We start from the raw sequence: 22,676 nt of genomic DNA, 5'->3' as shown, positions 1-22,676 counted from the left end.
TATCTGAATAAAGATGATTCAGAATTGATATTTACACAGCTTCAAAATGAAATCATGCAGTTTAAACATCAGGGAGAAATTCTAATCTGTGGTGATTTTAATGCCCGAACAGGAGGACTGCAGGACTACATTCAAAATGATGATGAAAATGAAAATTTCATTGATTGTCCTGTCCCTATTAATTACTCCCCTGATATTCCCTTAGTAAGACGTCAAATGGATAGAGAAAAAAATATACATGGCACTCTTCTTGTGTCCCTTTGTAAAGATTTACAGTTGAGACTTCTTAATGGGAGATTTCTAGGCGATTCCTTAGGATTTTTTACTTTTTATAATTCTAATGGCCAAAGCACAGTTGATTATATGTTAACAACACCTAATTTATTCTATTGTGTACAGCATTTTATTGTTAGATCTCCAGTGGAATTGTCTGACCACTGTTTATTATCTGTATGCTTTAAATCATGTACTCAAAGAGAGACAACTCTTGAGTCTCATTCAGATGTTGGTAAATTTCAATGGGAACATTCCATGTCAGACAATTATCATGATGCTTTATTGCATAAAGAGTCTGTAAATGATATATTAGATCTAATGAACAATATTGATGATGAAAACTGTGATGATATTGATTTTCTTGTCTCATCAGTTAATAAAATTTATGTTAATGCAGCATCACAAACTTTAGTATTAAAAAAGAAAAGTTCTCGTCCATCTAATAAGAGAAAAAGAGCTAAACCAAAAAAAGCATGGATGTCCAATGATTGTCTTTTGTTGAGGAAAGAAGTAAGGTCTCTTGGTAAAAGACTCCAAAAGGATAAAAATAATGCTAACCTTCGCCAAACATATTCTAATTGTGTAAAACATTATAATAAACAAAAAAAGAGCTTAAAAGCAGAGTTTTATAGGACATTTATTAGTAAATTGAATAGCCTAGAACACAAAGATTCTAAGTCCTTTTGGAAATCTATTAACGATCTAAAAAATAACCACCAACAGGCACCCAGTCCATTATCAAAGCAGGAATGGGTAGAACATTACAAATCCTTATTAAACTCTGATTCAGAACTTAATTTTCCTGATGATCTTGAGACATCAAAGGACAATCATTGCTCTCTGGATTACCCATTTACTTGTAATGAAGTTAAAAAGGGTATCACTAGACTTAAATCTGGTAAGTCTGGTGGTCCTGATTTGATATTGAATGAGTTTATTAAATGTAGTGCCTCATCCATGGTACTAGTTATAGTAAAACTTTTTAATAAAATACTTCAATGTGGAAAATTTCCAAAATCATGGAATCTGTCATATATTTCTTCAATTTTTAAATCAGGTGATCCTAGTGATTGCAATAACTATAGAGGTATATGTGTCTCTAGCTGTTTAGGTAAATTATTTACTTCATTACTGCAAAACAGATTAACTGTGTTCATAGAGTCTAAAGACTTGTTGAGTGCCAATCAGGGTGGCTTTCGTGAAGGATATAGAACAAGTGACCATATATTCATAATGAAAACTTTAATTAATAAATATCTAAATAAGTGTAAGAAAAATCTTTACATTTGTTTTGTGGACTTTAAAAAGGCGTTCAACAGTGTTGTAAGAAAGGCATTACTACATAAATTGCTCAAAAAGGGAATAGGTGGGAAATTTTATGACTTGTTAAAACATATGTATAGTAATACATTATATTGTTGTAAAACAGATGGATTTATTAGTGAATCATTCCATGCTAATTTAGGGGTGAAACAGGGGGACAGTCTTAGCCCCACCCTTTTTAATATTTTTGTCGATGACATAGATTCCTATTTCAACCCTGTTTTGTCTGATCCAGTTAATTTAAATCAGAATAACTTTAGTCATCTTCTTTATGCAGATGATTTAATCTTAATTTCAGAAACACCTAATGGCTTGCAACACTGTGTGGATGCCTTACAATCCTTTTGTATTGATTGGGGCCTAAATGTGAACACCAAGAAAACACAAACTATGATTTTATCAAATAGTAAAAATAGATCTTTATTAGATAAACATTATTTTTATTTTGGTCCCCAACCATTAGAATCTGCTACGGAATATAAATACTTAGGTATAGTCTTCAACAATAGAGGTAAACTTAATATAGCAGCTGAAAATCTTGCTGATAAAGCACGTAAGGCATATTTCGCCTTGAAATCAAAATTACCATATTCTAATTGTATTGCAGTGGAAAAATGGGTAAGACTTTTCAACTCATTAATTTCACCAATTATGACTTATGGATCTGAAATTTGGATCTCAGATTTTAATATAAATCTTGACACTGCTGATAAACTACCATTTGAAAAGGTTCAGAATATGATTATGAAAAATGTTCTTGGTGTTCATGGTAAGGCTTCCAATTTAGCTTTACGTACAGAACTTGAGCTATATCCAGTGTGTTTTATATCATATAAACTAATGTTTAAATACTATGCTAGATTAACTGACATTGAAGTTGGAAACAACCCAAAATTTGTTCTATTAAAATCTGCATTCATTGAAGATAAAAAACTGTATACACAAAAGAGCGCTTGCTGGGTACAGTCCTTACATAAATTAAAAAAGTTAATCAACTTTGATTCACTTCAAATATCACATAATATGTTTGAGGACTCACTGAAAAACTTTTATAAATGCAAGATTTTGGGTCAACTTGAGAATATTAAATCTAATAACACAGGTAAACTAAGATTTTATAGTAAAATGTGCTCATCATTTGACTTGAAAGCTTACTTAAGATTTGATATTAAAAAATATGATAGGTCACTGCTTACAAAAATTAGAATAAGTGCACATTCACTTGCAATTGAAACTGGGAGGTATAGCAAACCAAAAATTTTAGCAAGTGAAAGATACTGCAAACTTTGTAAAGATAAAGTGGAAGATGAAGTTCATTTTCTTTTACATTGTCCTCTATATAAAGACCTTCGAGAGAAGTTTGATATTTTCAAAAACCTTAATAATGATGATGATATTAAATCAACGATCTATTTACTTAACCCAGTAAATCTAGTTAACACCAGACAAATATGTAGTTATTTAAGTCAAGCTTTTGAAGCTCGTAATAATAATCTAATGTCAGTTGGTCTACCATAAGTATAATACTATGTAATACTGTGATATTATATATATAATTGGTACTTCAAATGTTTTCTTTATGTTGTATTTGCATAAATTGTCATGTTTAATGTGTTTATATCTTGGAATACGCATTGTATCATATGTGCTTTGTCCAATAAAATATTTGAATTTGAATTTGAAATAAACACGAGGAGAATGAATGAAGTTCAAAACGGCTGACCACAGTAGTTTATTCATCTTGTGAACTGTCACTCTCGATAACAAATCGGCGTTTCTTCTGAGGAGGCTGAACTGATGGTGATGTATTGTTAATATTGATATTAAATGTCCCTCCATAAATAGGTGCCCCAAAGATATAGTTCATTCCTGAACGCGGTGCATCGTGACTTTGGCTTTGCCCAACCACGAGTTGTGTCTCTGTTTGATGAACTGCTTGACGTCCCATCGTAACCGTCCTCGTTGTCTGCGAAGACTGTATTTGTTGCTCATTTTCATCCTGGTTACCTAAGATGCATTGACGTCCCATCGTAACCGTCCTCGTTGTCTGTGAAGACTGTATTTGTTGTTCATTTTCAGCCTCATGATCCTGGTTACCTAAGATGCATTGGGCTATCTGTTTATGTTTCTGAGGGTTCAGTTTTGAGTAAGTGGTGATACTCTGTATGTTTTTGTGTCCAGATATCTAAAAAATCAGTAAAAAAATCATAAACTTTCTAGTATGAACCATATGTGAATTTTTATGAAATAGTGTGGATCTGAGGAAGAAGTAAAGGTGGACTAGAATTTAGAATTGTGAAATATTAAATAAGGGTGTCTCATTGACAGATTGAGGGGTTCTGATCCTGGATCCAACTTACTGTTTTGTCAAATTCCTGTATCCGCTTACACTATGTATGTAACTTTGTAAGCAATTCTCATTTTTTGTAAATTCTTGTGTCCCCCCTAGTCCAAATAATTATGACGTCTCGTTAGGCTATTTTTTTATATTTTTTTTGGGACGCTGTACATTGATGTACGGCGTCCAAAAAATTATAAAAAAATAGCCTTTCAAGACGTCATAATTATTTGGACTAGTGTCCCCCTAGACTTCCTAACACAGTACAGTACAATAATTTGACTAACATGTGTCATGCTCTCAAAGAGTTAGCAATTCAGGGTTGCACTTAGACCCTAATGAGATCCACAAATAAAAAATAAATAATCCGACAATTTTAAAAAGGATTTCTTCAATTTTTGTGCTATTTTTACATTTCCTGACCGGTGTGAGAAAAAATATTTCTCCTCACTAGTGAAAAATCTGTTCTTGGCAAGTGATTTATTGAATTTCAATGGTTCAAATTTTGCCGTTATATAGCCTTTTTGTGCTAATGCGGCGTCAGCTGTGTGGCGTAAAGCAACTAACAATGAATCAATGAATTTAATCTTTGATAAAATTAGAGAAACAAATTCCACCGATATGTGTTTCCACTTTCAACAGTTAAATTTTTAATATTGAAAAGCTCAGCAAGCCTTGTGTTTTAAATTGTAAAATTTAACGTTAACTGTCTCGAGTGGAGAATTTCGTAACACTCTGTGAAATCTATATTTTCATATCTCCAGTTACAAAATTTTCTTATCAGATGATTGTTCAAAATTCAATCATGACAAAAATTGAGTGGATGAAAACTGTAATTAATGTAGTCAAGTGGTGTTGTAGTAATATTTTTATGATTAATAACCTGTTTGATATGATTATGTTCAATTCCCTCATCGTCAAGCTTCTGAAGCATAAACCTTCTAGCTGAATGGTTGGTTAGGCGCCTGTTTGTATTGTCATCTAGAGGTTGGTTCTCATCATTTTGATTGTGTTCTTTAATAATACCTACAAGTATATGTACAGTATTAATAATTAAAAGCAGTGATTAAAAGAACATGCTGGTTATACACATGTACAGTGTTTATATGGGGAAATTCAAATATGGTATCAAATTTTCTTGATTTCTTCTGAATTTCCTATTGTGACGTCATGAAAAAAGACAACCATGATGACGTCACTTACATGTATGCCTTCAAATTGATATTTTATTGTGTGTTTTTCTATGTTGTGATGTTATACTATTCAGTTTTGTGTCAGTAAAAGGGAGAAGGTTTGGTACCATTAAAACATTTAATCCCTCTGCAAATGTTTGCACCTGTCCTAAGTCAGGAATCTGATGAACACAACAGTAGTTGTTGTTTGTTTATGCAATTTATACATGTTGCTTGTTTCACTTGTTTTTATAAAAGACCATTGGTTTTCCCGTTTGAATGAATTTACACTTTAAATTTGGGCTCTTTATAGCTTGTGTTATCCAAGGCTACATGTTGAAGGCTGTACCTTGACCTGTAATGGTTTACTTTTATAAATTGTAATTGGATTGAGAGTTGTTTCTCTAGTTTTCGTGCTATTTTCACCTTTCTCGACCGGTGTGAAAAAAATATTTCTCGTCTCTAGAGAGAAATTTGTTCTCAGCAAATGATTGGTTGAATTTCAATTATGACATCAAAATTTCTTGCATTCTTCTGAATTTTCTATTGTGACGTCATGAAAAAAGGTGATTGGGTTGAGAGTTGTTTCTCTAGTTGTCGTGTTATTTTCACCTTTCTCGACCGGTGTGAGAAAAATATTTCTCGTCTCTAGAGAGAAATTTGTTCTTGTTCTCAGCAAATGATTGGTTGAATTTCAATTATGACATCAATTTTTTTTGCTTTCTTCTGAATTTTCTATTGTGACATCAGGAAACTAGGTGAATTTAAAAATTTAACTGTTTGAGTGGAGAAATATTGTAGTACAGTCTTGATGCAGTTGTGAAATCTATATCTCATTGGCACTCATACCATATCTTCCTATGCATGTACATTGTACCAATAAAGAGCACAACTTTCAGCAAATCTCTCAAAAGGAATATCTCGTGTATTATATTTCTCCAGTCTTGACAGTTAAATTTTAAATATATTCAAAATATTGGCACGCCTTGCATTTTAAATTTTAAAATTTAACTGTCTCTCGTGGAGAAATATAACACGTAATATGTGTCTTTGTGGCATGTACAAATGTTTTATGCTTGCGTTAAAACTTACATGTAATCTTTTTTTTTAGGTTAAAGGATAGGGTTAATTTTGGATTTTTATCAACCTTAAACAAAATTTTAAGACGGCAGGGTTGAGGAATTTTCTGGATATATCGAGAATTTTTTATAAAAAAAGGGGGGAAACATATCAACCAAAGTATTGAGTATTTGACACAGATTATTCTACATGTACATGTATTTAAACTATCCTTGTTAGTACAATGGTCAGTACACTCATCTACAGATGAGGGATCTGGGTTCGATTCCTGGACTTGGAGTTTACATGTAGAGTCAAAATGTGTCTATTTACTCTTGCTTAAATTTGAATAAAAATGTACAAGTAACTTAATTTGACCATTGTTGAAATTTTAATTATCAACATGTTGTTCACAGTTCTACCTTCATATTGGTAAATACTCAATGATGACTTTCATTTTTTTTTTAATTTCAAAATTAAACTGATTTATAAAAGAAACAGATTAAACAGTTATCTGTCACTGTTGACAAATAGGTTTCTCAAATCTTTCTCCAATCAATGAATTTGGGAAAACCTGCACATTTCTTGAGTGGTGTGAGTAAACTATTTTTCACCACTAGTAAAATATCTGTTCTAAATCAAAATTGATTATGACGTCATCATGTTTTGTTTTTTTCAGAATTTTCATATTGTGACGTGGGGGAAAAAAGGCGACCTTGCCTGATGACATTGCATATATTAAAGGAACACAAGTTTCTAAAAATCTTTGAAAAAGAATGATACAAATCATTAAACAAACTAATTTCGACACTATAAGTTATAACTCGTGTATTACAATATTTCTCCACTCGAGACAGTTAAATTTAATTATTTAAAAAGCTCGGCAAGCCTCGCTCGTTAAATAATAAAATTTAACTGTCTCGAGTGGAGAAATATTGTAATACACTTGTTGCAGTGTATGAATCAATATATACATTAATAACAAGTAAATGTACCTGTTTACAATATTTTATTACCTGTATTTAAAGCCATTTTCTTCATGAATTTTCCTAATTTATTGATACCAATTCTTTGTGCCTTAAACCAAAGGGCTGACTTGTCAGGGTTGTTGTTCTCCTGAATGTAGAAGGGATCTTCAGGCTTACTATATTTTGTAGGTCTTTTTGACTTGTAAAGCTTGTATGCAGCTACAGGACATTTTGTTTGATCAGTTGTGGCCCAGGCCCTTTGAGGAATTTCTCTTGTGTTTTTCAGATTTGCTCCAGTTCTTGTTTTAGTATTTCTCTCGTTCATTTGCAAGTATTCCTGACTTTTAGAGTCTTTACATAGTTGGACATCCCCCCATGTCATCTGATAATGTTCAGTTACACCATGTAGGCCAAAATATATTGTGTTAAAAAACCAGAGAGTGTGCAATAGAGTTGTAGGATTGGACAAGCCCAGCTGCCCAGTTTTAAACATTGCTTCAATGTCATCATCAGTGAGTGTTTCAGCTCTTTTATCACCATTTCCTTTACCCATTTTTTTTAACGCTATCTGTTTTGCCGTAAGAACATCTCTGGTTTTAGCAAATTCTACACTTTTACTTAATTCATAGCCATAATCATTGCTCCTCAGTATTCTATCAAATGAACACATCATTCCACGTAGTGAGGATGGCTCATACTCTTCTCCATCAGTTTTTCTCACAGAGAAAAAGTACTGACATAAAAGACTGTTTAATTCTTCAGGTGGAATTTTATAAATTTTTCTTTTTTCATTTTTCTGTTGTAGGAACTGTGTAAGTGTGCGCATATCACTTATATTTTTTCTGGCAGTGCCTTGATTTTCCTGATCTTTAACAAATTGTTCTACAGTTGATTCATCAACTGGAACAAACTGTCTTGGTTTTGATGCTTTTGAACTAGGCTTTTGTGTAGGTGCTTGAGGTGGTGCTGACACATTTACAGGAGCTTCATTTGGCGTTTTATCAACTTCATTCAACTCTGGCTCAAACAGATACAGGAGTTCATCAGGAACATGTGGTGGGGAGTCATGTTCTAATGGGTGTGTGACTGTTCTGTCAGGCTCAGAAATAATGTCAAACCTGTATCTGGCCTCAGTTACAAGTTTACCACCTTCTAGCTGAATTTCCCACAACGGAAACCCAAAGTTGTCTGTTTTACCTTTTATAACTCCCATTTGCCCCCCTACAAGTCTGACTTTTTGTCCCCTTGTCAAGTTTTCGTTGAGCGACATTTCTTTCTTATAATGAAAATTGCAGACGACGAGTTCTCGATAGTTTGTTTACACGTTACTAAGATGTTTATGGAAGAAGGCCGAGAATTCTTGTTAACCTTGAAAAAGTAGTTCCGACAGGTCACGAACTTTGATTATCCAATCAATTGCTGAGAACAAATTTCTCTCTAGAGACGAGAAATATTTTTCTCACACCGGTTGAGAAGTGTGAAAATAGCTCGAAAATTAGAGAAATTCAGATATACAACAGAACAACTGGTCATGGAATTAATAACTTTAAATTATGCATAAGACTATGAAGGAGAAGTCGCAATTGATAGGGAATTTAGTGTATCAGTTTTTACACCCAGTGACATGTACACATGATGAACATTTATTCAACTAAAGTCTATTTAGTAGAACTTTGCCATTTCTATAATCTCTGTCTTTTCAATACGACCTTGACCCTGAATATATAATTGAAATTAAATTTTAGATTGACATATGCAATCTTTATTTCACTTCTTTTTTCATTTTTTCCTTTTTTTTTTGAGGATTGAGGAATACTTCCTATTTCGTGCATACTCTATGTTTTGGCTTTGATCATATCTGAAGACAAGACAATAATAGAGCAGTATTTGAATGTACATTAAAATAAATTCTACGAAATTAAAGTAATCACACAAAAAGATGTCACAAAGAAAGTTAAAGCGATAACCTCTCATGACAAAATTATCGCTTTTATATTCATATCAATCGTAAGTTGAAAAATTCGACTAAGTAAGAATAAAGTATTCTACCTGTTTCAAATAACTTGAAGGGATAAGCCGACTGAGTTCTGCCAAGCAGTTATTCATGCGATCTCTTCGCCTCTTCTCTATGATTCTGTGTGACATTGTGTCCTAAAATAACGTATCATAATGGTTTTTTTAGAAAATATATTAGTTACGATAACCATAGTACTTATTTTAAACTAATTGAATTGGCAGCCGGTACTTAAGTCAGTTGACATTTGTTGGGTCTCCAAGTTCAACTGAAAATTCGAGTTTTTCAAAGAGAGTTTCAACCTTTATTTAGTACTATAAAATGACAAACAATTGAAGCTTGACATGTATCATTGTAATGATTACAGAACAGAAATCCAAAGTTACAGGCAGGTCATTGGTAGCAATATCAAATAAGTTGTAGTAATTAAATGTACGATTCCATTTAAGATGCGCGTTACACATGTTTCTACAATAACATTCATCAAGTATAATAGAACCTAAAGATCAAATATTTTTACTGTCCCGTCATGTAATCAATTCCGTTGTTAATGTCAACAATATTCTTTAACGAAAACCAGTTCTGTTCCTTTGTATAACATTTTGACTTTTAATACGTCAATTTTCTTTTAGGAAATTTATCAAGGGTCTTCTTCTCAGACTTATCAAAATGTTGACAGACTAATTAGTATGTTTGCATTCTCAAGCGTACCAATCCGATTTATCTCGGACAATACTTTCCGTTTTGATTTTTCCTAGGAGTTCAGTATTTTTGTGATTTAACTTTTTACATTCATTAATTGCATTGTATTAATTTAATGCAAACATACCAAGCAAACACAGACATTTTGGAGTTTCTAGCTAAAGGAACTATTTTAATTAGATATATTAATAGGACACAATAAATTTTCGAATGCTTGTAAATATATAATTTTTTTTTGAAGACCATGTCTCTGATTTATCCAATCAACAATGGAGTTTTCAAGTCACTGCTGTATGTGCTTCTAGTTTACTTATTGTTTTTTCGAGAGCATACTAATTATCCAATAAGATTTTACATTACATTTGAACTAACCAATTGTCGAGAAGACCGCGGGACCGGCAACGTATCTATATCGTAACATTGTATCTAAGGTCGACGTCACCCGGTGACGTCACCTTATATTTGGTTAGTAACAAGTAAACGCAAGCTGAAAAGCTGTTGTGTATTTATTAGAACAAGATAGTAAGATATCGTCCACACATTTTTGGTGCCGTGACCAGGATTAATCTTGTGAAGGATACCGAGATACAAGAAGATTCAACGATTTTACACGCGTCAGCACAATTTCACTCAAATGTATTGTTGAAAACTGCCGCGTGGCTTTAGTCAGATCGTCATTGCACTGATACGAATAATTTGTTTGATGAAGGCGCTCAGAGATCTTTTGTAACGGTGAGTCTTGCGCGTAAATTGAATCTACAGAGAGAAGGAACCGACAATATTCAACTCTCATCATTCGGAGAAACCAACACTTATGCTAGGCGACTTGATAAAGCCACAGTTTATGTTGAAAGTGAATCAGGACATAAAATACCAATACAGGTTTTAATCGTTCCAATGATAGCTACGCCGTTAAAGAACCACATTCGTTATATTGACAGGAACAATAATTATTTGAATGGACTAAAACTCGCACATCCAGTTACGCAACAAGATACCTTTGAAATTTCGTTATTAATTGGAGACGATTTGTATTGGGGAAATAATTGAAGAAAAAGTTGTACGCGGAAACGGAAATCGCAGTCAAATCGAAACTAGGATACCTACTTTCTGGACCGTTACACTCAGGACAGGAAAATCACAGTACTCAACAGCGTTTAGTATTTTCAATGTGCTTATTTCACGTAAAACTAAGGAACACGACTTAGAAGCGTTTTGGAAGCTCGAGTCTATAGGAATTGAATCTCCGGAAGTACACGAAAAAGAGAATGATTACATACGTAATTACCAAGAATCTTCAATTGAATTTCGAAACCACAAATATTACGCAAAGTTACCCTGGGAAACCGACCACGATGAGTTAACATTAAACTATGCTGTAACAAAGAAAAGAAGAGAAAGCGTAATAAGAAGACTGCACCAAGAACCAAGTATGTTAATGAAGTATAACGATATCATAACGGATCAGGAAAACCGCTGATTCATTGAAAGAGTATATGAAACTGAACCGATTCCGAACAAAATTCACTACATTACACATCATCCAGTAAAAAAGGACTCAAGAACGACGCCAATTAGAATAGTGTACGATTGTAGTTGTCGGATTTCACCAAACCATCCCAGTTTGAATAACTTTCTCATGAACACTCCGCCGATACTGAATGATTTAACGAAGATTTTAATTCGGTTTCGACTCAACCGTTCTGTTATAACAACAGACATTGAAAAAGCCTTTCTACATGTTGGACTACACGAAGACGATAGGGATGTCACACGTTTTCTATGGCTAAGCAATCCATCAGATCCTGATAACCATTTGATTGAATACAGATTTAAAGCTGTATTATTTGGAGCAATTTGCTCACCTTTCATTCTAAATGGCACCTTATCAAAACATTTACAGCAAACCGACAATACAACAACGAAATTATTAGAAAGGGACCTGTATGTTGGCAACATATTGTCTAGCTTAAATACAGAGGATGACGCCATTGTTTATTTCAAAGAAGCTCGTACATTAATGAACAAAGCCGGTTTTAATCTGAGATCTTGGACTTTAAACAGCGAAAAGGTTCGTACATTAGCAGCAAGAGAAAACATACTCGATACAGATGAACAAACACAGATTTTATAAATGTGATGGAACAGCGTAACCGATGAACTGTTTTCCCCAAAACGAGAAATTCTTAATTCTTCACAAATAGTAACCAAACGAGAAATTTTGAAACATTCGTCACGAATTTATGACCCTCTCGGACTGTTAAGTCCAGTTACAATTAGAAATGAAATACTTTTATAAGAAATATGGAAAAGAGGATTTGACTGGGACCAAATGTTTGATGAAGACATATGTATTTCATGGATGGATCTTGCCAAAGACGTTGAACAAGTGACACATGAGGTATTTAATAGATACTTATTTTCCAAAACTAGTTGTACCTCAACAGAAAATAATTTACATGTATGTGTTGATGCTAGCATAAATGTGTATGGTGCAGTAGCATACTTGTGTAACGGAAGTGATAGCACACTCGTGATGGACAAGACAAGAGTAGATCCGCTTAAAGAACTTACGTTACCGCAACTTGAATTAATGGCCGCCGTTATAGGAGCACGTTTAGTAAATCACTTTAAATCCACATTAGAATGTTCAAGCATAACTCTATGGTCCGACAGCCAGATAGTCCTACATTGGTTAAAAACAAAAACGTTAAAACGTTTTATTACAAATCGAGTGAACGAGATAAATGATTTGACGTGTTCTCATCTATGGAAATATTGCCCAACTGACTGTAATCCAACCCGTGGTATAACAAGCGAGAAGTATAAGGAAAGTACAATATGGAAAAAAGGACCCAGTTGGCTAATGGAAACTTCTAAATTTCCAAATACGACAATTGTAAGCGACGAATCATTGTCTGTTTTAATCAATGACCAGGAAAACAGTCAAGCGACAAGAGACTTTTCAACTAATGGAAATGAAAATCAATGCAAAATACCCATATATACTACCATCAAATACGCATTATCTGAACTAATCATAATGGACGCGCATAGGCAAGTTTTACATTCAGGCTGAAATATGACAATTACTCATATAAGACAGACATTTTGGATACCTACAATTCGACAAGTTGTTAGAAAAATGCTGAGAAGATGTGTTACATGCCGTAAAATAATAGAGAAGCCATATTCAGCACCCGATCCCCCTCCTTTACCAAAGATAAGACACTAAGAAGCGCCACCGTTTAGGCGTTTTGTTAGCAGGAAATCTTGACCGCGATTGATTCTATCAGACACTGTATCTACTTTTGTTTCTGCTTCAGATGAAATAACACGACTATGTGAAGCTGAGAAATTACAGGAAGCATTTTCTTTACAAGGAATTGACTGGCGGTTTATACCGAAACGCGCACCATGGTTTGGAGGCTGGTGGGAACGCCTTGTTGTTTTAACAAAAAACTAGCATACGAAAGTTACTTCGGAAGTCGCTAATTGATTTAGAAACACTTCAAACAGTAACAACGGAGAATGAATCTATTCTCAATGATCGACCCTTAACTTACATTTCTTCAGATTTAGTGGATTCGGAACATCTTACTCCAGCTCATCATTTATAACAACAACAATACAACAACAATACTTTATTTTAAGAGGGTTACACAGTTAGCTGTATAACTAATCTTCCCTGAGGCCCTCGACATGAGAAATCAAACAAAATGCAAACATATACATTGCATACATTAGTATCAAAAGTCAAGTATGATAATAATGTTCATACAACTTGATAAAATGTGATGAAAAAAATAAACATGATGACATGATCAGGTTTTTTTTATATATTATTGATACAGCTAGATTGATTTCAATAAATGATCTGTTATTTTGTATTTGAAAGAATTAACATTTGTAATATTTCTTAACGGTATTGGCAAATTATTCCACAAGAATGGTCCAGAATACATAAAAGATTTTTTGAACAATTCTGTTTTTGGTTTAGGGGGTATGAGGTTTCCTTGAACAGCATTTCTCAAGGGGTATGGATTTCTGTCTGAAACATAATGAAACTTGTTATTAAGATATGATGGGGCATCACATTTAATGCACTTATACGGACGAGAAGATATTGATATTTAAAACTATGATTTCATGAACATTAAGAATTTAGATAAACGTGCAAAGAGACAATCGTTAATAATTCAACAATTTTGGAATCGATGAAAATCAGAGTACCTGACTTCCCTCAGAGAATTTCACCAAAAAAACGGGAATAATAAAAGAAGGAATGAAATCGGAGACTTAGTACAAATTCACGATGAAAAACCGCAATTGGTGAGGATTTAGTTAACGGAAATGACAGACACGTTCGTTCAGCAGTTGGAAGAACTAAGAACAGAATTACAAATAGACCCATTGTAAAGTTATATCCGCTCGAAATCCGTATAGAGAGTGAAAACACGGACACGGAACAAAAAACAACACACCCGATGAAGAAAGACGATGTTACAGAACTACAGTTATCCACCAAAGAAGCGTCTAAGCGTGCGAAAGAGAACACTAAAACATTGTATTACCTTTCGAAGTAAAGTGATCAAGCATATTTGTTTAAAAATACGTTGCGCCAAGATTATTACTGTTAATGTTATGCGATTTTGTTTTATGAACTACGTTGCGCCATGATTATTACTGTTAATGTTATGCGATTTTGTTTTATGAACTACGTTAGTTCAACTGTGAAAGAACTGTGAATTTAGTTTTAATTTGAGAGACTTTAATTTTAATTTAATGTAATTTATATATTGTATTTCAATTTTCTTTTCTACGTAAAGTATTTTTTTAGGCCCCGAGAAAGGCGAGAAGACCGCGGGACCTGCAACGTATCTATATCGTAACATTGTATCCAAGGTCGACGTCGCCTGGCGACGTCACCTTAAATTTGGCTAGTAACAAGTAAACATCAAACTGAAAAGGGTTAGATAGTAAGATATCGTCCCCACACAATCAGCTCTTATAAGAAGAGATTTTTATCAAATTGTATTCTTTTCCCCAAACCTGTGTGTGTTCAGTTCCAGAATCACCTACATTAACTGTTAGTTTAATAACCAATAGGTACTAATTGGTTTCTATATTTATGAATATTCAATTATCACGTATTGGTTGCTCGTCAAATCACCTTGCTTTTCGCTCATAACTCAATTTTAAACCGTCAAGTGCCCAGTTTGAATTCTTGGCTGGAAGAATTGATCATATTTAAATATGTGTAATAGTAGCATCATTATGGACAAGTGACATCAGGGTTTAAATGTGCTGTCGATTGTTTTGTAACATATTGAATATTAACGATAATGTGCATCAAAGTTCTTGGTTTTCAACAGAACGTCATCTTGTTTGTAGCAAGATTTCTTATTGAACCATTTTCTTTTTGTATACCCCCAGATGTCTTTCCATCATTTTTTTCAATTAAAAAGTTTTTAAAATAAACATCTGCTAAAAAATACTTTCATATATTATAAGTTGCATCTTCTTTTTTTTAAACCCCATAGACATACCTCTGTTTCCAACATTGTGTGCTTAGATCTTAATATCTGAATAAAGTTTATTTCTGGGAAATGACTAAGAACATCCCTTAATTTATATGCCAACACATTAGATTCAATGAAAATTATTAATGCTGTTTTGACTGAACAAAAACTTATTCAAATTTCTAGAATTTTTTATTAATCAAGATGTTTCCTTTTCAATTTTGTCATTTAAATCGTATATCCATTCAACTGTTATTTTATACAGATTCTATAATACTGCAATTGTTGCACCTTTATTTATTTTCTATTTATAAGCATTTACCAGATACTCTCTTTCATTGTTACAGTACTTATTGGAATCTTGCTCCATTACAAATTTTGGACCTAAAACATTTTAGAAAAATGATAATCAAATTCCTTTAGGAACCTCATATAAGGAGTGGACAGACAATATCAGCCATGTTGGCTTATTTGAAATCCTCTCATACTGATCATGTTGCCTTTTTAAAGTTTCTCTCTATGTATTAGTTTTCAAGAAAGAAAAATAACATAAAAATCTTCAGTAAAATAGTTTTTTTAAGAATCTTATTCAAATAGACATAAATATTCTTCATATATTTGCCACTGTTATAGTTCTTCTATCTGCAACTGTTTTAAGACAACAGATAACAGCATCATTTGAACTTTGGTAGATAGTTGTCATTTTGGCAATCATACAACATCTTCTTACTTTTATATAAAAAAAAGCGTTTTACCCCTGCGTTCTATTTTAACTAAATAGCCATGTTGATAATCAGGCAAACCCATTTGAAACGTTCTTTCTAATATAATATATGTAATGTTCATACAAACAGCCATTCCAGCTCACACTTAATAATTAATATTACTTAAAAGATGCCTAAATCCTGGACAAATTTATTTAACATGCAAAGACCACATGTTATACCTGGAGGTTAATTTTTTTGGCATTTAACACTTCAAAGTTACAACAACATTCTGACTGTCAGACACACTAATCTTTTCTTAAATCAGATAAATGTCAAATTGCTGTTGTTGTAATCATTATTGATACATGTTCTAATTATAGGTAAAAGAAATATTATAATTCAAAGTCATTGCTTTGTGTTTCGAATAAAGTGTTCAACCCACTATTTACTTAAAATGTCCTGTACAAGCCAGGAATATGACAGTTGTTATCTATTAGTTCGTTTCTTTGTATGTTGCATTGTTGTGTTGTTTTTTTTTGTTGCACTTCAGTGTTATGTTGTTTCGTTGTTTTCCTCTTGTAAGTGATGTGTTTCCCTCGTTACTTGTTTGTAACCAGGATTTGTTTTCTCAATCGATTTATGACTTTTGAACAGCGGTATACTACTGTTGCCTTTATTTATTTATCAACCTGTGTTCTCACCTGACATTTGACCATTAGATGATTTTTTCATCATTTGTTTACTTTCAGCAAAGGCAATTAAAGATTGAGATGAAACCAGCATCATGAAGATATTGTATATAAAGCAATAAAATGTTCTCTAACAATTGTTATGTCTACCTTGGTTGCATTTGCACTCAGTTTGGAAAAGTTTTAAGTAAACTGTTGTTACTGGTGAAAAATTACTTTACTCAAACTTGATATATGGCTTCTTATGATATAACTATATACCAAATATCTAACCAAGAGCTCACTGCAATACATAACAAAGTGAATTAAACTGAGATTTTAAGCTAATATCTCTTTTCTGTTAAAGTCTTTTAAAATTTTAATTACTTTTTAATAAGTTTTGAGGACTTTAACTTGTCAATGATAAAGCTATGAAAAGTCAAGAGAGAACATTTTCCCGCCAAAATTTCAATGGCTAGTAATATATCGAAAACGAGCACGGTGACCTATATTTTTTTTGCTCTTTGGATTCCTTTATTTATCCCCTATCAATATAAGCTAGTTTTTTGAAAGCTAATTACTTTGAAACTGAGAAGCGAACTCCCTTAAGATTGGAGTTGAGTGCACCTGCACGAGCGGGGTTCGAACTCACAACCTCAGTGTTGACTGGCTAATAATTACAGTAGTAATTACTTAGATTACTTAGATTACTCGGCCACCGAGGCCCCTCTCTTTAGTGGATGTATTAAACAAAGATGTCCCCATGACAAAGGAAATTATATGGATATTATCAAGACTTCTAGAAATTTTCTCATCAGTGTTTGTATTAATTTCTATCTTACTCTTTCATTAGTTTATTTGATTTTAAATTGGTCTCGTGATAAACGCATGAATTGTCTATCTTTTAAATCATGAAGTTAATATAATATGATGTAAGACAGATTGGGTATAAATAATAAAAAAAATTAAAGCAATGATAATAATAACACTGATAAAGTTATTAAATAAACTATTTAACATTATATCTAGTCTTAAAACGACAAATTAAACAGCAACACAATCTATTGTTTGATGGTAGATGAGAAAACTTGATGCAAGAAAAAGAATTTCCTCAAAAGAAAATTTGATGCAGCAAATTTCCTGACAGGAAATATAATTTTCTCAAAGGAAAAAAATATTGAGCAAATTTACTAAGGGAAATCTTTTTCCTTTGAGGAAGAAAATTTCCCTTGAAAACAATCTTTTCCTATTAGGGACATTTGATTTCCCTTGAAATTGTTAAAAACAAAAGGGCATATCTTTTTTAACAGTGGTGCTAGAGCCAAAAATTTTAGGACAAATATCAGGGAACAAATAACAACCAAGATATTAACTTCATTTTGACCTAACTCCAAAAATTAAGGTGACACATTTAGCACTCAGCAGACTTGCAAACTTGTCCAGGAGACTGTTCATTTCCCGATTAATACTGGGTAACGGCTCTTTTCGGGCAATTTTTGCTTCTCTGTTACATATTTGATGGGGTCATATTTGTATGTTTTTAAGTGATTAAGATTGATACATAATGTTGACTGCTGTATTTTTGACATTTTTACCTATTATGTACGTTTGTTTTGTTCATGCATCGTTGTCAATATAATGGAATTTGATGCTTTTGTCATACAAGTGACAGGTTTAGCTAGCTATAAAACCAGGTTCAATCCACCATTTTCTACATAAGCCTAACCAAGTCTGGAATATGACAGTTGTTGCCCATTCGTTTGATGTGTTTCAGCTTCTGGTTTTGCCATTTGATAAAAGACTTTCCGTTTTGAATTTTCTCTGAGTTTAGTATTTTGGTGGTTTTACTTTTTCTTAATGTATCATTTCCACATGTATTCCCCTATCCACACATTGCAACTGCATTGCAGAAACATATATACATTGGTGTTGTCTGGTCAACGTGCAAAAGTAACTGTTAGTATTTTAGTTTATTTAATTAAACTAACGTATATTGCATGCCTTCGAAATGGTTAATTTCTCCGAGGAAAAAGGTGTCACTTTTATATGGTTCTGTATTGAAAATTCCAGATTTAGTTTTCGTTGTGCATTTAGAAATGAGTGATAAAACTCCGCAGGCACTTTCTTCTGACAATAAGGGGCTGTTTTCTATTCCCGCTCGTACATTTTTTGTGTGTATTGTAAGTTATTCAAACAGTAATTTTTTATCATTTGACATGTTCGAGTTTTTAAAATTTTTAGTCTCCTGATAATGTTTAACGTTTATCTATAAGAAAAACGGAACTACCCGGAGATTAAATGTTCATCAGATCAAAACAGTCAGGTCAAAAGTTATCTACCCTGAAACTGTATGGCACCCCATTACCGGTTTAATGTGACTACCGATTTCTTACGGATATAAGTTTTAAAATAAATAATAGTTATATTTAGAACGACTTTGAAGACGTCAGCAAATTTAATTTTATCAACGACATTTTCCATGAACATATTCTAATACTACCTTCAGCAAACAAAAGAAAGATAAACATACGATTTCATAACATTATACATTTAAAAACATTGCAACATATATAGATTTTAGGATGTTGTTTAGAATGTCCAATATTTTTTTTTATTTGCTGACTTGGCAACGTTGAATGAACACAATTTAGAAAATAGCCAATGTAATACGTTCCTTGTCTCGTCATGAATACAAGTATGCATAAACATTGTTGAACGTAAGGCATTAACAATTAAGTAATCAACTCATTTGATTGAATGATTGTTAATTGATTTACATCCAGTTGCAAATGTGTCATACATGTGCAGAACAAGAACGCATACTTAATAAAAATTGGGGTGTAAAAGCGTTGACGAGCGCTTCATTCTTAAAATGTGCGCACGGTCAACGCTTTTACAACCCTATGAAAAGAAGCAATCAATGCTTATAATTACAGTTTTTAGCTAGGATCAAGAAAACACGATTTTTTTCATTTTTTTTTATTTAATTCACCTGTGCACTTTATTGTCGGACCTCGTGTTATCATGAATGATAAGTTTTATTGTGTAATTAATGCAATTGCTTAAAGAATAACACGTGATGTGCAGTTAGCCAATCAGAATAACGTATTATAATGAAACATATATCTAATGTAATTATCATGGCATATACTCAACACACGAGACATCGGATTTAACTCTGATCGGCTCCTATTTTTTTTTATCGGATCCACATTATTTGGAGTTTCCCTAGTGGATCATTAATTTGCCTAAGCTCTATGTTTAACCATATTTGTATCGACAAATCCTCCTAAATCTAATTTAATTCATTATAATTTTCTTTCTTAGATTCGTTAACACAAATGTAACTTTAGCAATTGAATTGTTCTTTTTGTAATTTTATAGATATGAAAAGCGTTGATCGTGCCTTGGTCAAAACTTTTGACCCGAAGTAAATTGCAAAAAGAAGTTTTCAATAATTCTTTAAATTATTTTGAAATTTGTTAACGATAATTTTGAGCAGTAAGAGTTTGATATACAAGTTTTCCATGTGATTTTACAGGTCAACAGCATGAAGACATCCATGTTTGTATTTAAAAAAAGAATCGGATAAATACCAGAGAGAATCTTGCGTCTGAATGTTAGAAACACAAGGAAAAGAGCAAGTGAACAGCTTTTCCTTGAAGACAGTAAAGAGAAGCAAAATCCGTCCTTGTTAAGCAAAAATGAGGATAAGGTCTAGAATTAAACTAGTGAATTCCTTTAATGCCTTTGAGCTGGGTAATAACATCAGATTTGAAAGAGTCTGCTTTCTTCCAAAAACAAGCTTATATCAGACGAAACCAATAAGTCTGTATACATATGTAAAGCAAATGAAAGTATTTTAAAAAGGTTTACTTTCGACGATAAACCATGTGACGTCTCGGTATCAATTGGTCTAAATCGAGCCTTTGTTAGTGGACTTTTCGGTATTCAGGTTATTTCAACTTTACAGTTAGTTAACCAATCAGATCTGACTGTGTGAAGAAAGATACATGGATAATTAAGGAAGATAAAAATACCCTTCACAAGGTTGACGTGAACGAGGCTCCGTGAACGCAAAACTTTGACGAAAATGAAAGTAAAAACTCGTTTATGGGTTTTTTTGTCATTTTGTTTGTTCGGATACTGTTTATTATACAGGTTTATCTGACGAAATGATATACAGAGTACAGGGCGACGGAAGTAAAGAGGAGGTGTTTTACAGCAGCCCTGGACTAGACTATCCATATGGTATTGCCATTGACTTGACAGCAAAGATAATATCTACGTAGCAGGAAATAGTTCCAATACGATTCACAGGATATCAAGTGATGGCCATGGAGAAGTTATATTGACGGACAAAGATGGAATAAATAGTCCCCAGGCACTTGACTACAATCACAGACATCACACTACGAATGAGCTATTAGTTATTAATAACAGTCTTAAATCAATTTTCATTTATAAAAACTATTTGACTTAATTGTTATTCAACTTATTTTTAACAAAATAATCAACTAAACAGAAATATGATAGACATGAACCAACGACCACCATGCACTGAACTACAAACTACAATTATACTCCTGACTTTGATCAGGTACATAAAGAATGCGGGTGCTCAAACATGTTTGCGGGCGCTCAATCGATTCATCCCCTAACCTGGGAAACTGGTGTAACGGCATAGCATAAGAACAAACTATAATAATCAGTTGGAAAAATCTTAACTAATCAGATCCACACAGAGTAGAAAAAAAAACCGGACGTTGTAGGATATTTGTTCACCCTCATCCATTTGCTCATCCTTAACTACAAAAAGGACACAAATTACAGATCTGAGAGTACTCGCAGTAGCTGACAGCTAGTTATAAGCTAATAACAACTTATAAAAAATATCATGTACCTTAAACTAAAATATCAATCAGTACATATCCACTATATAATGGATTAAGGTGGATCGGGACTATTCGACTGAGCATAATTTCACGCATGGATTACAAGGCACACGAAAAGTATGTGTCGTAAATTCGATCATATTTTTTTAAACATTTTGATTGATTAGAAATGTTAAATCATTGTAGTTATCCCTAAAAGAATATTTTCGTTAATATGCGTATCTGTGAAAGGCTTAAAATGTCATTTCACCCATTTCCCCCATTTTCCCGCCAAAATTTGTGTTTTGAGACAAAATATGTCTTTTTCCTTATCGGTGACCTATGTTTTTTATTTGCCCATTCTTTGAAGCTATATTTCAGCTTTTTATATTACAGTTTAGGACCAAGTGTCGTAGAACGTTTTTTTGATATTCCGATAAAGATATGTTATCACCTCTATTTTCCCTATCATTTCATTGAAAAATGGTCCCTTTTACATACCTGTTTAAAAGTAAAATTTTGAGCTTAAATGGTCCGTGAACCCCAATTTTTTCGATCAATTTGATTCATTTTCTGTAAAGAATATAATAACAAAAAATACGGCACTTCTGATAGAAACTTCGAATTGGCGTATAAAGACGTCATCAACAGTCAGAGAGAAAAACATGACATTATCCTCGAGGCCCAAAACATAACAAATAGATAATAAGGTTTTGGCAGTATTTGGCCACAGCTTTATCTTGAATAAAATATAACATATATGATATATAATATGTATTTAAATTGGCAATCTTGCTCTGAAATATATTTATCAATGTCTGTATTTAATATATATGTAAATTATAATGTGGCTACCGCAAATTATGGCAAACCACTAATATAAATATATTTAAGTAATATGTCTGGTACGAGAAGTTGACTGATGAGCCCTGGTAATCAGAGGCTATCATTACTGTTCACTGAATATATGAATGTTAAATCCAGCGCAGCGAAATGTGCCAAATGTGCTCTGCCAATGTCCACTTTTACATCTACATTGTGTTCACTAGTTGT

The 22,676-nt window shown here is 32.9% G+C and overlaps 1 protein-coding gene across 1 annotated transcript; it reads right to left on the bottom strand.

The window, feature by feature from the left end:
• Positions 1-3,284: 3,284 nt before the first annotated feature.
• On the bottom strand, positions 3,285-8,349 carry LOC143049517 (uncharacterized). Its single transcript, XM_076223124.1, has 3 exons — positions 7,185-8,349; positions 4,821-4,963; positions 3,285-3,784 (listed from the first exon to the last, which is right to left on the bottom strand). The coding sequence occupies exons 1-3, from the start codon at positions 8,347-8,349 to the stop codon at positions 3,332-3,334; spliced, it is 1,761 nt and encodes a 586-aa protein (XP_076079239.1). The 3' UTR covers positions 3,285-3,331.
• Between the last annotated feature and the right edge of the window lie 14,327 nt (positions 8,350-22,676).

The sequence above is a fragment of the Mytilus galloprovincialis genome, chromosome 10, assembly GCF_965363235.1.
Source record: "Mytilus galloprovincialis chromosome 10, xbMytGall1.hap1.1, whole genome shotgun sequence".
Taxonomy (NCBI): domain Eukaryota; kingdom Metazoa; phylum Mollusca; class Bivalvia; order Mytilida; family Mytilidae; genus Mytilus; species Mytilus galloprovincialis.
This window is presented reverse-complemented; position numbering and strand designations above follow the sequence as displayed.